The sequence below is a fragment of the Meriones unguiculatus genome, chromosome X (genome assembly GCF_030254825.1).
Source record: "Meriones unguiculatus strain TT.TT164.6M chromosome X, Bangor_MerUng_6.1, whole genome shotgun sequence".
NCBI lineage: Eukaryota > Metazoa > Chordata > Mammalia > Rodentia > Muridae > Meriones > Meriones unguiculatus.
The window spans coordinates 37,890,138-37,908,973 of record NC_083369.1 but is presented as its reverse complement, the minus strand read 5'-3'; the positions used below and the strand labels follow the sequence as shown (position 1 = coordinate 37,908,973).

General features: G+C 36.1%; 1 protein-coding gene across 17 annotated transcripts in view; it reads right to left on the bottom strand.

The window, feature by feature from the left end:
- The window catches only part of Huwe1 (HECT, UBA and WWE domain containing E3 ubiquitin protein ligase 1), a 142,319-nt gene that overhangs the window by 91,653 nt on the left and 31,830 nt on the right, over positions 1-18,836 (bottom strand). For 16 of the 17 annotated variants that reach the window (XM_060375768.1, XM_060375777.1, XM_060375772.1 and 13 more), the window contains 4 exons: positions 14,075-14,143; positions 9,170-9,268; positions 8,363-8,569; positions 5,931-6,083 (listed from right to left, as the gene is read on the bottom strand). In XM_060375768.1, the coding sequence (XP_060231751.1) occupies positions 5,931-6,083; positions 8,363-8,569; positions 9,170-9,268; positions 14,075-14,119 (504 nt within the window). In that variant the 5' untranslated portion in view covers positions 14,120-14,143. Of the gene's footprint in view, positions 1-5,930; positions 6,084-8,362; positions 8,570-9,169; positions 9,269-13,045; positions 13,154-14,074; positions 14,150-18,836 lie in introns of those variants that run through there. The other variant, XM_060375779.1, reaches the window with a different exon arrangement.

The window sequence follows — 18,836 nt, the reverse complement described above, 5'->3', positions numbered from 1 at the left end:
GCTTTCAAACAAGTGCCTATGACAGTAAATGGCACAATTCCCAATAACATCCAAACCCCAAATTCCAGCCATATAATTTTGCTTATAAACCTGTCTCTATCTTCTCTGGCCTTTGCAATATCAAAGATGTTAATAGCAATTTTTTTTTTTTTTGAGACAAGGTCTAACTGTGTATCTCTGTATGGCCTAGAACTCATATAGATCTACTTGCCTCTGCCCAATTATTGTTGGTATTAAAAGAATACATGCCACCACACCTGGCAAGAACAGAATATTTTTAAATTTCAATAATTGCTAGTCATCTCAGCTACAACTGTTAAGTTTTAATAAGCTACTTCTACTCTTGCCTTAAGGTAAGTCATGCCTGGTCCAGGTCAAACACAAATGTCTTCACCTAATTCACACAAATCCAATGTGGGTCCTAATCACAATTGAACTGTTTGTCTACCAGGAAAAGTTGTATACATAATAATATCTCTATATATAATCTCATTATGTCCTTCCTTAGAAATACAATCATGTCACCACCTCTGTAGTAAATCTACAAAACAGTGTATATATCACTGAAGTGGCCATTCAGAGATTTCCAATACAAAATACTACTGGTGAATAAAACAAAAATCTACCTAATCCCAGAGAATTAAGCTTTTTTGAAGTCTTTATTAGCACAGAATACAGAAAATGTGGGTCATTTTTATTAATTCTCCAGATGATGGTAGCAATTTTGAAATTTTGTTATACATAATAGATTATTTTTCGGGCTTTATACCTCAGGTTCTTCAGTGAAAACCATACTGTGGATATTTGAATGAGAATGGCCACCACAGGCTCTTATGTTTGAGTACTTGATTCCCAGTTGGTATAACTGTCTGGAAAGTATTAGGTAGTTGTTGATGAAAGGGATGTATCACCAGGGGTGGACTTTGAGATTTCAAAAGCCAATCCCAGTCCCAATTAGCTCGCTCTGCCTCATCACCACGGGTCAACGTATAAGCTCTCAGCTACTGCTCCTACACCATGCCCACTTGCTGCCATGCACCTTACCAATGATCATGAACTCTAACCCTTTGGAACCAAGAGCACCAAACTAAATGTTTTATTTTATATGGTGCCCCTGAAGCCAGGTTTGTGGCAGGGGAGTTCTCTGAGAAGCCACAAAATGGGGCTGTGAAATGTCTGCCAGGGAGAACTACATACAGGAAGCAGAACCAAACCAAGAAAGAAGTATGTCACAGTCAGCAAAGTTGTTAGAGCAGAACCATGTAAGTTCTTTGACATGTTTGTTGTTCAAGGATTTTGTGTTTGAGCTAATAATGGTTTGATCTAGTATTTCTTCACTATTACCTGCATTCCTCCATTTTGCAGTGGTAATGTATATTCTATGCTGTTGTATGTTGAAAGGATATAACTTGCTTTGATTTTGACTTCCTAAGGGGTTATAATTAAAGAGATTTCCTTGAGTCAGAGAAGAGACTAGACTTTTAAATTGTGTTGACACTATGAAACACTATGGAAACTTTAAGAAGTTGTACTAAATGCATTTTGCATTACATGGCCATGAGCCTAGGAGAATAGAGTAGAAGGTGGTAGTTTGAATGAAAAAGGCCCCTGTACTATAGACTACATTTGAATACTTGGTAAGGATTAGGACAGATGGTCTTGTTGAAGGAGGTATCGCTGGGGATGGGCTGTGATATTTAGTTTACAAAAGCCCACATCAAATTCAATCAGCTCCCTCCATCTCTCGATTGTGGTTCAAATAGTAGCTCTCAACTACTTCTCCAAATACCATATCTGCTCACTGCCATGCTCCCAGCCCTAATGGTCGTGGACACTAACCCTCTATAACCATAAGAACCCCCCACCAAATAAGCTCTAATTTACAAGTTACCTTGGTTGTGGTGATTATCACCGCCATAAAACACTAATTAAGAAACTAAAAGAACCTACTAGAAACTTTACCTCTCAACAGGCTAATAAGTATTTTCATAACAATGATAATAATGAAAATGGCAGAGCAGAGAACTCCAAAAGCCCACCTGTTATAATAAAGGTGTGAATGCATTTGACAAACAGTTTGGAGACAACTTATAAGAATTTTGCAAACTAGCACTTTGATATTTAACATGCCCTGACCCTGTCCTATATTCACTCCCTGTAAACAATAGTTCACATTCAGGACAATGAATTTTCATGCAATAACAGTATTTGATTGTTTCAGTTTCTGAAAGACCAGTTCAAATGCCTTGCTATTTTTAAGTTTGCTTAATTTGGAACTTTCACAAGGGCAGGAATTTGTTGAAAACTTTGAATGATAAATATGGTAAGTAAGTAGCCCCTGCCTTTCTAGGACAAAGCACACAATTCTGGTTATTGCATGCCTGTGGAGGGCAAAAGCCAAAGCTGGGTTTTCCCCGGGTGGTATCTACATGGTTTTATTTGACACAAGGTCTCCTGCATTAGCCCAGAATTAATCAAGTAAGGCTTCACTGGCTGGCAAGTGAGCTGTAAATATCCACCTATCTCTATATACCAAGTGTTAGGATTATAAACTTTCCCAACACTCCTGGCATTTTTATGTGGGTTCTAGAGATTCAATTCAGATCCTTATACTTGTAGAGCAAGAACCTTCCTGTGAGCTATGTCCAATACTTTTGATGTGCAACTTGTCTTTGCAAAAGCTAACTACATAAGAACTATACATCTATGTTGATATACAAACACACACACACACACACACACATAAAATGTAGTTTGTAAAGGGAACAACATTAAAAAGAGAGGAAGAAAACATAGAAATAAGAGCAATGTTTTGTGTACTAAGAGATGAGGTGTGGTGGTACACATCTTTAATCCTAGCACTCTGGAGGCAGAGACTAGTGGATGTCTGTGAGTTAGAGGCCAGCCTTGTCCACAGAGTCCAGGACATCCAGGGCTATTACACAGAGAAACCCTATGGGGGGGGGGGTTAAGGATGTAAAGCTCACTGGTTGAGTGCTTACAGAGTATATACAGAACCCTAGTTTCTTCAATCCAATGAATCACATGATCAACAACAAAAAACAAAACAACAATTTAAGCTGGTATTAACTTAAAGTATAATTTGTAAAATAAGATATCAATTTTGATTCCCAGGCAAGAAAGAAAACAAAACAAAACACTGAAAACGTGAACAATGCCAAATTAACTAGACCAAAAAGGAAAACTGAAAACTTGAACAATGCCAAAGCGTAATTAACTATACCTAATACACATACAGAACCTATAAGACTAGAACATATATTATTTCCATGACGTTGAAAACTCTCCCAATAGACCTTAAGTTATGTAGCAAAACAACTCTAAATACACTTATAGCAATGACAGTGTCATTAGATCTGGGAAAAAAAATCAGAATCTATCACAAAAGGTAATCTGGAAAATTCACAAGTACATAGTAATTAAACAGTTTTCTTAACCACTCCAATGAGTCAAGGAGAAAGAAAAATCATATGGAAAACCATGAAGCTACTTGATCATGAAGTTAAAATGAGAGCACAATCCCACAAACTAAAATTAAAAATTATGTATCTCAACACTCTCATCCTAAATAAAGCATAGTCAATGCAACCCAAAGGAACATGGAACCCAAAGAAATTATGTATCTCAACACTCTCATCCTAAATAAAGCATAGTCAATGCAACCCAAAGGAACATGGAACCCAAAGAGATAAATTAAATAGAGTAACATTACTCAACTAACAAAACTGTAGCTAGATTGACCAAAAGAGTACACTTCCACAAATACATATAGGGGTTACCAATGAAGAAATAATTAAGTTAAATAAGAACATGTAAAGCACAAGGTCAAATATTTACTAATTGTTTTTAAAGCAACTGTTGCTAATTATGGCCCAAATATTCATGAACGAAAGTTATTTACTACAGAAAATGTTCATAAGAAGAAAAAGTTGAAAATTACCCAAACAGAAAGAAAACTAAGACAACCACAGATGGCATAACCTGACTGTATTTAAAATTTTCACATGAAAGTTTAAGTTTACACAGAAAAAGAATTTGGTTTCTTCCTTCGTGGAAACAGCCCTTTTATCCCTATTTGGCTTTATTTTTCTCTGCCCACGCCTCTGTTTTGCTATATAGCTCAGGCTTATAAACAACTAAGCATCCAACTATTGCTCCTGCTGCCCAACTGGTGGACTTAAAGAGGTGTGCCATGCCACTTTCAGCAGAATGATTTTATAAACTCATGTTTTTTTTTTTTGTTCTTTCTTTGAGGCAGAGCCTTCTGTATCCTAGATTGGTCTTGAAATTGGTATAGGTAAGAATTACCTTCATTTTCTGATTCTCTTAAGTGCTGGGATGCATGTTAGGCAAGCCCTCTACCAACTAAACTATATCTTAAGCCAATGATTTGTATTTTTAGCATGCAGTTCCTTAATATATTTTAACTTTGCTTCCCAACAAATTGTTTCCTGAATAGTAAATAAGATGTTAACAATCCAATTCATCCTCTGTTAATGTCATCTTTAACATAAATTACATTCTCTCTTTTTTTTCTGTCTACTGAGTGCTGGAATTAAAGGCATGCCTTGCTATGCCCAGCTATTATCCATTCTTATCCTTCCACTCTCTCTCCCACCAAAACCCTTTCTCTCAACAATACCTCCTACTTTCATGTCTTTAAGTGTGTGCATTCCACTGAATTAAACTGAGATTGCTTGCAAACATGGTGTAATTTTATCAATTTTGCCAAATGATTAAACTTTTTCTTTTGAAGTCTGGATCCCATATTGAAAACTGCTTTATATTACTTATATGTTAAGAAAGCAAGATGCATGGCCAGAGGTGTAGTTCAGTGGTAGTGTTGTCAGGAATGAGCAAAGCCATGTTTTATCCCCAGCACTGATGAAAAACAGAAATGAAGAGGAGATTGCATGTCTTCATGTATGTAATTACAAATCCAAGGAAAAAAGTCTCATTGGAAGGAAATGATTACTTTTTTCCATATCTTCATAATGGTCATAGAATTTTTGTTGAACTAGTTTTCAAAGTAATGAACCTAAGAATAACCTGAAACTTTCAGACAATCGTAAAGTAAACATCAAGTTAGGTATTAAAAGAAGCCTTCAGTCTTCTGCCTGTAACACTAGCACTGGAGTGGCTCATGAAGGAGAACTTCATGCTATACTGACTGTGGTAGAACAAGATGTAAGCTCTTAGCTATTGCTCCATACCATACATGCCTGCCAGCCACCACACTCCCCTGCCATGATGGTTATGGACTAAACCCTCTGTAACTGTAACCAAGACCCCAATTAAATGCTCTCTTCTAAAAGTTACCTTGGTCATGGTGTCTCCTCACAGCAATAGAACAGTAACTAAGATAATGACCCTGAGAAAAAAATTCTAAGACAACTTCACAGCAAACCTGACTGTGTTACCAACTGCCTCTAGAAATACCACATAATCTTTGGGTACAGTTGAATATTTCTGTAAGAACTCCTGATTTCAATAAAATTACCACCATGAAAAGAAACTGATGACCTACTATAGCACTAAGTACCAAATTCTTAATATGAAATTCCAAGATAATAAAAATGTTTTCAAACAAAGATTCAAATCTAGACCTTTCCCTCCCACCATAGGCTTCTTTTTCACAAAGAATCCTTAATTCTGAACTTCCCCGAAGTAGAACTGTCAGTTTTGAACAAAGGATTGTTTCATGAGCAGCTAATGAAATGCTTCAAATTTAATTAATAGTTAAGAATACTGATGCTTCTTGAAACTTTATCACACTGTCCCAAATACTTGTACTCAAGTTAGAAAGTTAAGTAAAAGATTCAAATCCACTTCGACATAACAAGAAAATGCCTGTTTAAAGAAATCATATGTTATAATGTTTGTTTTTCCAGTCTTCACCCAAGACTCACCTCTGCCAAATGTTGCAGCCTTGTCAGTAGTGGGGTCCTCTTGTCAGATCCAAGACGTGTGATATAGTTTGATCTTTTGCTAAATACATATAGAAGGTTAAGGACTGCCAGCACCACTTGCATATCAGAGGATGCCAATAACGTTGTCAAATGCTATAGAACAAAAAGAATGGAGTTTAATGCATTAGACACATGGCACTAAAAACTTTTTAAAAGTTTTTAATGTAATAATGAATGTCAACATTACACCTACCAAGTTATGCAGTCACAATACACAAAATATCTTACAATATATAATCTTGCACCCAAGGAACAGTTAGCCAGAAAGTGCAATAAACGTAAAAATTGTCATTCAAAATTTTATCTGTGTCTCTACGTAAGGAAGAATATCTTGACAGAAATATGCTATAAAACATATGTAGAAATAAAAAAAACCCATTTCCAAGAATTGTGAAAATAAGCTAACTCTATACTATTATTTGCTTTATTACAAATGTAAAAAGAACTCACAAAACTAAAGTTATCAACGATAAAACTATTAAAGCACAGCGAGAAATTATTGGGAGTAACCTGAGTGACTTTTTTTTTTTTAAAGACAGTGAACATCCACCAATATATTAAAGCAAATAACTGGTCAAAGTTAAAAATTAACAGAGGCATTTTACTTGCTGATCATCTTAACAGTCATGGACTTCCTTGGGCAGCACATCTATTTCATTATCAAAACTGTCTATCCATCCCTACTTAAAAGAGCTGGTACTAGACCTTGTCCAAAGTCATTTTCTTTCCACTTATTTGTTGATTGAAAATAATAATGAACAAAAGGGTGGTACAAAGGGAATCAAGTTGGCATAAAGGAAAATAATTTCTTCTTACAGTATTTTCTGACGGTTAAATTTGTAGAGTTATTTTATTTGAGTGCTTGTTTTGTCTCAATGTATGTCTGTGTATCATGTGAATGCCTGACAGCCCCAAAGGTCAGAAGAGTAGTAAAATCCACTGGAACTAGAGTTACAGATAGTTGTGAGCTTCCCCATGTCTACTAGGAATGCAAACCCAAGTCCTATGCAATTAAGTATCCTAATTTTTAAGCCATCTCTCCAGTCTCCTTTTGACCATTTTTAAAACTCATGGATTATTCTGTCCACCTTCGTCTCTTGGGGTACAGAGGTTATCATGGGCTCTCATAACTAAGTCCCACTCACATCCATCCATTCAATTTACCATGGATATATTTTTAGAGGTGTACCTCTAAAAATACACATTTTGTTTAGTATTTCTAGACAAGGTTAATTATTAACACTGCACACACTGCTATAATTTGTATGTAAAATGTTGCCACATAGGCTTGTGTTTGAACCCTTCGTCAGCAGCTAGTGGAACAGTTTTTCAAGGTTGTGGAAATTTTTAGAAGTAGGTCACCGGGGTTGAACCTTGAGCTTTCTGATTATTAAAACAAACGAACAAGCAAACAAACAAAAAAACAGAGTATACAACTGCCATGCTCCCCCACTGGGAAGCTGCCTACCACCTTCTTTGCTAGGATGGACTCTGTCCCCTAACACCATGAACCTAATTAAGTTTCCTTTCTTTGGTTGTTTCTAGTAAGGAATTTGGTCACAGGAACAAAAGTAATAATTGTGATAGATATTGCAAATAATCTTGAGATGAGGATTTACAAAGATATACATAGGTTGCATGCAAATATACCATTTTGAATAAGAAACAAGAATCTACAAAATTTGGCATACTGGAAGGGGTTACTAATCCCATCCACAGGTATGATAAGGACTGTATGTGTTTAGAATAGAAGACATTGAAAAATGTAAACATGTTAATATAAGGAAATCAAACTATTTTTAATAGTTTAAGAATAAACTATTGGAGCTGAGCATGATGTCACACACCTTTAATCCCAGCACTCAGAGAGGCAGAGGAAGGAGTATTGCTACGAGTTCGAGGCCAGCCTGGTCTACAGAGCAAGTCCAGGGCAGCCAACAGACAAACTGTCTTAAAAAAAACAAAAGAAAAAAAAAAAAACTTGTAACATCTTTAATAATCTGGGACGAAGATTACTATATATTACATAAAATACTTCAATAGGTGTGTTATACTCCTTACATCTTGAAAAGGTAGAGTAAGTATGAAATAGAGAGAGCCTTTAACATCAACCCTAAGATGGGTCGTATTTATGCCTAAGAAATGCCCTACTATTATGGCTTTCCCCTTGCAGTTCTGAGAACTGAACACACATTAGGCAAGTACACTCCCACTAAGCAAAACTCCCACACACACTATTATCTTAGAAGCTGAAAAACTTACTCTCCTCAATGAAAAGGAAAGGAACAAGCCGTGAGAAATACAAATTTCCTTGTTCATAGATATGCACAGTTATGGTTAAGAACAAACCACATACTCTTATATTCCCTTACCTCTATGGAACTGTAGAGATGCCGAGAAAAGCTGTATTCAATAAGCAAGGCTGTGAAGTTCAATACAGCTAATAGAAGCATTTTAAGCTGTTCTTTTTCTGGCCTATCACATACAAGCATCCATGACATATTCTCCACTGTTTGTCCAGCATCTGCCAAAATTCCATCAAAGCGATCCAACAGATCCACCCAGTGATATAACTCACACTAGAGAGAAGGATAAAGATAACATAAAAATATGATAAAAGTGGTTGGGAAATGTGGTGTGCTGTAGTAATGTTAGTATTGAGGAGGCTAAGGTAGAAGGATCCGGAGTCTAAGACAAGCCTGGGTTACACAGTGAGCCCCTTCATCAAAAAAATAATAATGGTACTAACACTGAATGGGTACTTTGGAGTATAGTTTTATTCTTTTAAGACTGAAATTTTTGTTTTTACTTTTTAAAACATTGGTTTATTTGTGTGTGAGCACCACAGCACACAAGTAGAGGCCAGAGAATAATTATGAGGGAATTGGTTCTTTCCATCCATTATTAGGGATGCAGGGATCAGACTTGATCTCTCAGGTCAGACTTGGCAATAACTGAACCCAACACATTGTTTTTTTTTTTTTTTTTATTTTCTTAGGTTTCTTGGCAACAATTCAGGCTCAATGCCAGTGGTCTAGTGCTGTGATACACATAGACACTTTTAAGTGACTACAGAATCAGGCTAATCCATTGTGGTTTCTCTTGTCATTATCAAAGCATACAAAATGATGTACTAATAAGCATGCACCCCCATCTTCTGTTATCATGAGTTTACATACCTTGCCAATATTCCATGTTTTGATTTGTTGCAGTTCCAAGAGGAGTTGCTCATCATTACAAACTTTAAGTTTGTCTATTAAGGCTCTGCAGTCTGCAGGCTAAGAAAAATAAACAAGTATTCACAAACGGTGTTACAGAATGAGGGAGAAACAAAGAAGAATGAGATAAGTGACCCTTAAACCCACAAAGCAATTCAACTCTTGCTTATATAAAACTAGATCTTCTAGAAGACCGGATGGGGTTATGATAGAAACCTCATGAGAAAATACTTTTCATTCCCATCAATTCACTATGCATTTGTTTCAAGCTGAATAAACCTGTATATGTAGACAAACTACTCAGCAGTACACTGACAACAAAAGTAAAACTAAGCAGCACTAAAAGTAGAATTAATTAATCTACGACATAGTCTAAAAGGTAACCAGAATGTCTGGTATTGTTACAATGAGTGGGGGAGGGGGAGACAAGAAAAAAAAGAGAGAGAAAGAGAGAGCCTGAACAAATTCAGTTAAAGGGAAAGGCTAACGACGGTTTATTTTTCTACAATATTAAACCTTTAATTGGAAAACAGCATAGAGCTTCTGAACTTTGTAAAACTAAGACTCCATTCTTACTTGTTGTTCCCATTTCCATATATTCCTGATCTCTTGTACTGTTGAACAGGACCATTTATCAGGTATCAAGGAGTGGATTGAGAGTTTATAGTAAAGGTTCTGAAAGTGGAAAGGAAAATGGTATAGGGACTGAGACTGGAAAGCATTCTATTAATGGACAGCAGGTGGGAAAAGTGTTAACACTTTTCATTTAACTCTATAAATGGTGCCATGGAAATAAAGCTGGCTTTGGAATCAAACAAATCTACACTCGATGATTTTTGTTTTATGATTACTAAACTGTTTGATTACAAGTGAGTCCTACTTACTGTCCATTTACTTACCAGGAAAACACAACCTAATAAGCTGGCTTGAAGAGTAAGTCCAAGTACACACAATAGTTTTTTTTTTGTTTTGTTTTGTTTTGAAATGAGCATGCTGTCTCAGTATTTAAACAAAGAACATGGGATTCAGATTTAAAGTGAGTTTTTCTTTGAATTTCAGCATCCTCATCCAAGAGATAAGTTACCATCTAGAGTTAAGTTACCGTCTAGATATCCAACAATGCAGTTGTGAGATCTAAAGCTAAAGGAAACTCCAAATATTACTATTGAGTATAATATTTTAAAAAGACGGTTTTCTTTAAGCCAAATTCTCAACCTTACTAGATCTACCTCAAATTTGTATGATAATGTATGAAAAACACTTAGCATCAAATTCTTCAATAAACCAGGCTTGACCTCCCCTCTCCCTCATTTTTTTTTAAGTATTTGCTGTAGGAGAAACAGTGAAGCAGAAGAAATAACAGAAAACAGAAAATGTGAACCACTTGTTCACACAGTTCTTCTATCTCTTCTCTACTTACTTGGATCTAGTATAAAGTATATCTATTTAAATTTCTAATGGCACACTTAGAAAATTCAATTTTATGATTCTGTAGTTTAGGTAATACCCATTTTGTTGTTAATATTTGGGTCCTGTAATAACTTGGTATGTCCATGGTATATGGTACTCAAGCCAGAAGCTGCTTGAATGCAAACAGTTGTTGGTAAAATATATTATGCCCTTCGCTAAACTTAAGATTTTGCCTATGACTGACTTCAGGCTTGCCAAAAGACTCTGCTTGGCATTATAACAAACACACGTATGTGATATACATGGGTCTACTTGAACAAGCCATACACACACAAGGGCAGCTTGCAATATAGCAAGCTGGACATTTTGCTATTCTTCTAGACCTCAACCTCACCAGCATTTCATTGTTGCCCACTAAATGCTTTAGAGATTACAAAGGAATAGAGTGAAATAGGAGACTTAAATGTTACTTCCCAAACTCAAGTATCAGGTTCCTCTTTCTTTATGTGTATATAAAATAAAGCAAATGGCTCATTTCCTCTTTCTTTCTGAGACATGGTCTCCCTATGCCCCTTGTTCTCCCTATATACACCAAGTCCGTCTTGAATTAAAGAGATTCACCTGCCTCAGCCTCCCAAGTGCTAGGATTAAAAAGCTTGTACCACCATACCCAGCCCTTGCCTTTCGTTTTCAAAGAAATGTTCCAACATCCCTTAGACTTGTGACTGAGGAAATTGTTTAATGAGAGAGAGAGAGCAGTAGAAGGGAAGAGGGGGAGGGGAAGAGATAGAGGTGGACAACAAGGAGGAGGAGGAGAGAAAATAAATATGTACAGATGTCAGAAGACAACCATGCAGAGTTGGTTTTCTTCACCTTATTTGGATTCTAGGGGCTGAGCTCATAGAACTTAAATGGTAAGTGCTTTTATGTGGTGAGCCATCTCATGGGCCCAAAAAACCTTTCTTGTTGTAGTAGACCCACCCCAACCAAAATTTTCACAGGGTTTATCTATGACACACATTTAAATCATTTAAGGTGCTTGTGTTTTCTAATCATAAGACTTACTTAGCCTTACTGTATCTTTCCTCTCTGCTATATAAATGCAAACCAAGTGAGACTGTCTCCACTCATAGGAAAAGGCAAGCCATCTGTCAGATCAAAGCTACATACCAGCGACCAGGATTTACACAAATTTGTTTCCACAGATAAAGCTATGGGGGGAAATACTTTGCAATGCTGCCAATATGCTAATTAAAAAAAACATTTCTTAAAAATAAAACCTAGTACTAACACCAGTATGAGAAACTGGGCAATGTTCTACATTGCTTCGTTAAAATGGCAATTCAAGCCTTAAACACATTTAGTCAGTGACTTTATACTCTAAGTAATCTGATGAAGCTAGGAAATTAGATAAGCGTGGCTATATGAGCCTTACAATTCACTTAGCATAAAAAAATAAAATTTGCATTTCTCTGATCACCTGTAAAATCGATTCTTTCTAGTTTACTCGCTTTGTTCCTTCTCTGAAAGGTTTTTATGCCCATTTTGTCATTGGGATATTCATTTCTACTAACTTAGCATAAGAGATATTAACTACACTGGGTTACAAATATTTTCTACACCTTGTCATGTGCCATGACTCCCCACATAACTGAGCTTAATTGTGATATTAAGTGGCATACAAAACAGCACATAATTTGCATAATTTGGTGAGTTTAGATGGATGCATACACTCATTTCCCCATCACCACGTTCCAGGTGAAAAACATCACCTCCAAGTTTCCTTGTGGCCCTTTGTGTATGTGTGTGTGTGTTAAGTACAATTGACATGAAATTTATTCCCAACAAAATTCTTAATAGTACACAATAATTTACCTGTAACTGTAAAGTTCTGGAACTTAATCCTTTTTCTTTTCAAATGGGGTATATCATTTTGTACCCCAGGCTGCCCCTGAACTTGTGGTCTTTTTGCCTCAGTCTCCTAGGTGATAGGATTACAGGCATGGGCCACCACACCCAGCTTTTACTCACTTGTATAACTAAATTATACATAGCCATAGAACAATTTCACCCTTCCCTCCCCTGATAACCACCATTCATTCTGTTGCCTACTTACATACCTTTGACTATTTTAGATGCCCCATATTAGAGGAACATTTGTTCCCCTGTGATTAACTTATTTCACTTCTCATTCTTCTGGAGGTTACTTTAAAAAATATATAAGAAACTTTGTAGCAGAAAAAATATATAAGAAACTTTGTAGCGGAAAAAAAACCCAAATAACCCAATTTTAAAGTGGGCAAAGAAATTTGAAAAGACCTTTTTCCAAAGACATATAAATGGCCAAATGGCACATACAAAGGTACTCAACACCACTAATAATCAGGGAAATGCAAATCAAAATCATAATGAGATATTACCTCATACCTGTTAGAATGGCTATTGTCATGTGTCCTTTTATTTTGGATATGGTATTTTACATTTCCATTTTGGTTTTTTGTCCTTTGCTTTAATGCTTGGAAGGGCAATCCCCACCTAAGACAAGGTAAACATTCACCTGTATATTCTACTTCTCCTATAATTTCTTTCAAAAATATCTGACTTGATGATTTATCTACTTCAGTAAAACAGTACCCCACACCATCCCACCAAAATCAAAATTAATTGTCTTGGCACATTTTATTGACTAATACTGTTCTTTCCCACAATACATAATCCCTCTATTAAGTTCTTATGTACTCTAGATTGTCCTGATTTTCAATTCTCGAATCAGTAGATTCTTACCCTGATGGCACTGTCTTATTTTTTTAAATCTTAATTCCTTATAACTTTTTATTCTTCACTTTCAAATGATATTACAGATATCAATATTTAGACGCTAAAAACAAACCAAAATCAAATTATAACTATACAATAAGAAAATTAATATGGTCAATATATGACACTTAGTAATAAACATATTCCAACATCAAAATACAAAATGAAACACAGAAAACTAATAAGTCTATGAACTTACCCTTTGTTTCCAAAAACCAGTCAAAAAAGCCTGAATTTTAATAGCTAGTCAATTTTGACTCTACATCTACTTTTTCCATTGTTATACTATCAATTCTTATATGGTAGTCTTGAGAGCCCATTTTAGGAACCTAAATCTACAGAGTACTGTTCACTACTCCTTTTCCACTGGTCACTTAGCTACTAACTTTTAATCAAAAGAAGTTAAAAAGGCAAGGTAGTACTTTTTTCTTTTGTAGTGTTCAGAATGGAACCCAAGGCCTCATGCATGCTGGACACACACTCTACAAGAGATCTATTTCTCCTAGCCTCAAAAGTCGCTGTAGTAACACTTTGTATAAACTGGGCATATTTATCTGGAAGATCAGAACAGTTGAACTGGTCACAATGATTTTTCTTCCTGAAATGAAGAAAATGGACAAAACAACCTTGGATACTCACAGCCTCAGTAGGTGTCTTTTTCAGTTTAGTCCTGTCTACTTTCATGATTCCAATTTTCTGCTTTAAGATCTGAAAAGAAAATCCCCAAAGTTAAAAGAACATGAAGTTGCATATAATCTAGAGTTCTATATTCTAAAACATACAAAAAATTGGATGAACACTATGCAAGAAACCTTATTATAGAAACACTGGAGTTATGTCATGCTAATTCACGGGTATGGCTATGAGATAGAAGGGGGTAAAGAATATCTTTGGTAAGGTGGTGGTAGCAAACACTAATCCTAGCACTTGGGAGGGACACAGAGAAAAACTGCCTAGAAGAAAGAGGGGAGGGAGAGGAGAGGAGAGGAGAAATGAGAGGAAGAAGGAAAGAATGTCTGTAGATACAGCTGGCCTACAAACTCTGTCACAATAAGCCCAATACCAAAATAAGCCAAAAAAAAAAAGGCTTTTTTTTCTCTCCTTTTATAGGGATTTCAAATCCTTTATCGACAGTTAAGTATACAACGTTTCTTGATACCTAAGGATAGAAAAACTCACCAGAAGTCTCTAATTCTGGGGGGTGTGGACCGTGATTCCACTTCTGGGAATTTAGCCAAAGTCTTAAGATGTACACAAATATTTAACCACATTAATTTATATTGCATAACTATGTGTAAAAGTGAAAACTCAGGAAGTAAAAAAAAAATCCCAATACAACTGTTTTAAATTTTTATTAATTATTTTATGTGTGTGTGTGGCTCACATATATGTATAGTACATGCAGGCCTGGGGCCTAAGACCCGAAATCATTGGCTCTCCTGGAATTAGTGATAAAGATGGTTGTGAGCCACCATATAGGTGCTGGGAACAAGTGCTTGTAACTATGATCTCTCCAGCCCTGCATTGGTTTTTAAACTGACTGTATAACTGCTAAAAATATTGCAAATAATTATGTAACAGAGAAGTTCATGATTAAGTAAAAACGTTTTAACATGGAATGCAAATCTATTAAATCAAGCAGTGGTTCACATCTGCAACCCCAGGCTGAAGCAGAAAGATCAATGGGAATTCAAGGTTGGGTTGGGTTGGGCAACAGAGCTATCTCAAAAAGCAACTAAATATAAACCTATGTCTACAGAAAATACTTGAGAAAGGAAATTAATTAATCAAAATGTCAATTCATAATGCCTCCAGGCTGCCTGTCGTCTGTAGGAGATTTTCTTAATGACTGATGTAGAAGGCCCAGCCCACTGTGGATGGTGACATCCCTGGGCAGGTGGTACTGGCATATATAAAAAAGAAGGCTGAGCAGAACAGTAGGAGCAAGGCAGTGAAATGTTTCTCTCCATGGTCTCTGGTTCAGCTCAAGACTCTAGGTTTCTATTTGGGTTCCTTCCCTGACTTCTCAGGATGGACTACGTGATGTGGTAGCATAAGCCAAAATAAACCCTTTCCAGGCCTGCACCAGTGTTAATTCATGGCTAACCACAAGGATTACATCTGATGGTTTTAGCAATGTGCCTTTTAGAAGTAAGATAAATTGTATCTTAACAACAAAGACAGTCCTTTAAAAAAAATTAGGAAACAATGTATAACAATGTGTAAGACACCTACTCTGGAACACAATCACTTTAGTAAGATCACGTAACTCAGAAGAACCAAGAGTATGTAACAGTCTGATCAGACCCATGTAATCCCTGGGATCTTTAGTAACAGATTAAGTCCTAAAAGATACATTGACCAAGGTGTGGTAAGAAAACAACATTTCTATTATCAAAGAGGACACATGCACAGTAGTAGAGGTAGAATGCAGGCGCTTTAGAAAGATTTAGTACTAACTATAGAAGGTAGCCATGCAAGAATACATACATATTTTCTAGGTAGTTTCTGGCCTATTTACCTATTTTGCTTGAATCTATTCCAATGGGTATTTAGGAAGAATTGGTAAAAAATATTCAGGATGTTCATAATTATTGTTTTAATGATGGGTACATAATATTTACATACTTATGAGGCTATCATTTTTGACACAAATATAAATCAAAGTAACAGCATATCATCACTTTGAATATTTACCACCTAAATACAGTATTGGAATACTAAACAACATTCCTCTATAATTAATATTTAGAATATGTAACTACAAATTCCCTTTAAAACTACCTTATCATCTAACACAAATGAACAAGATAAGATGACTCTTACCAACAACTTCAAAATACCTAAAACGAGACCAACAATCTTAAACCATGGAATAGAATCCATATACTGAGCAATTTAAACAGTTAAATTCAAGGCTTGGGTTTTTTGTTGTTGCTCTTTTCTTACAAAAGATTTTACAGCTAAAAGCAGATTGCCATTATTAGAGAGATGCAGTTATTAGCAGAAAAGCAATTAAACTGCTTCTGCTACAAGAAGTATTCTGCTAGAGGAAGTAGCAATCAGCCCCAACATTATACAACTCAAATAACTGATGCATGCTTTCCCTTTAGAATGAATGGGGAACAATATCAATATTATTCAAACAGAATAATATCACTTTTATTCAAACAGAATGTTAGAAATTCTAGCCCTCAAATAGTATACCACACAAAAGAAAGTAACAGGTACACATACCAGAAAATGCAACTATCCCTATTTCTATACAAAATATCATCTACATTTAAAAACAAATCCCACATTTATAAAACACCTCCTAGAGGGGCCAGGCAGACAATTTAGTGATAAAAGCACTTGCAATGTAAGCATGAAGAGTTGACTTCAGTTACCCAGAACCCATGATAAAAGTCAACCACAGCAGCGATAGCCTGTAACTACAGTGATTGGAGTAGGTGGGGTAGAAACAGGTGGATCCTGGGGACACAGTGGCCAGCCAGTCTAACAAAAGCAGAAAAACTCAGGTTCAGTCAGAGATTGTCTTAAAAAATATGGTGGAGAACAATAGAGGAAGGTACTCAAAGCTGAACTCCGATCTCAAACACATATTCACTGGCAAGCACACCTGTGTGCATGCACACACATGCCATCCTTAAGATTCAACATAATAGATGTCAAATCTCCTAAAATTGACATATAATTTAATACTATTCCTACTCAAAGCCCAGCAAGACTCAAAAATAGACCTGAACTATCCCAAAGTATATATGAAAAGCAAAGAAATGACAATAGGAAATAACTTTGAAAACTAAAAACAAGAACAAATAATTATTTTTCTCAGTTCGCACAGCTCCATTAAAATTTTAGTTTTTTTTTTTTTCAATTCCCAACCCATGCCAATCTTGCTCTCTCCCATTCCTGCTTCGAACCTGCTTCTTCGATTCCTGCTTCTTCTCAGCAAGATCCCTCCTACTTTCATTACTTCTTTTTGTGTGTGCCCCAATGAGCAGAAATTAAAGAGTTTCTTGTCAGAACACTGGTGGGAGGTTGCTTGCTGAAGCAAGAACGACTTAACAGTGACTAGACCAGAAAAAAAAATGATGTGCCTCCCAACAATCCTTAGCTGCCAATAGATCAGGGAAGGGGGATTGTCCGTTCTCATAGGTGAATCACTATTTTTGGAGACAAGAGTATTTCCATACAGGGTCAGTTATGGCATCTAACAGGTTTTGAATTATACACAATTTGTAGAATTGCTAAAACATTTAATTAACATACATTTTTGGGGTGTGGAAAATATAAAATCTACTCTCAACAATTTTCATATATCTATTAACTTTTCTCACCATGTTATATAATACTGCTGGAATTCACTCTCCTAAAAAGAAATCTTGTATTCTTTGGCCATCATTTCCCAAACCCTTAGCAAATATTAATGCCATTCGACACTATTTCATCATCCTGCACAATATTAAGATACAAGTGCACATATGTGTATGTACACAACACAGACACACACAAATAGTACAGACTGAGGAGGAACAGGCAAGTGTATCAATGAAATAAGATTTTTAAAACCAGATATACAAATTCAAATACACCCAAGTACTCTCAAGGAAACATGTCAATAAAAGTTGTCAGAACAAGTTGGTCACAGTGCATGTCTATAAGTTCAAGACCAGCCTGGTCTACAAAGCCAGTCCAGGACAGCCAAGGCTACACAGAAAAACCTTTTCTCCTAAATAACACAACAAAACAAAAAAGTGGTCAGAACAAGAAGACATTCATAATACAGGTGATAATCTATGACCTGAGTGTCATAGCTTATATAAATTAATTCAAGAGGCTAGAGAAATGGCTTGGCAAGTTGTACTGCTCTTGCAGAAGACCCAAGTTCAATTCTTAGCACCCACTTCAGATGGTTCACAACCACATATAACTCCATCTCAAAGGGATCGAAGCCCTCTTCTAAACACCACAGGAACCTGAACTCAATGCACATGGCCACACAAATGCACAAATCCATTTAATTAAATTTTTATAAAATTAACAGAAAGTGTTCCAGACTTAAACATAAAATGTATATAAAAGCCTATTGGGAGAAAATAATTGCAAACCATATACATTACTTAGAATATATTATATAAAGAATTCTCAATGTTGTTTGCTCTCCAGTCACCTTGAGGTTGTTCTTCCTAGCTGCCTACCTTGGTAGCCTGTCAGACTCTGGTCCAAGACTCTACCCCATGCTCTTATAAGCAGACTGCTTTGGAAACTCTACCAAGTGACTTCCCTGTAGCTTCTTGTCGGTAGAGTGCTTGCCTGGCATCCTGGGCTAAACCTGAAACTTGGTGCCCCAGGGATCTATTCTCTCCCATTTGGTAGCTATGACTGGGAACCCTCA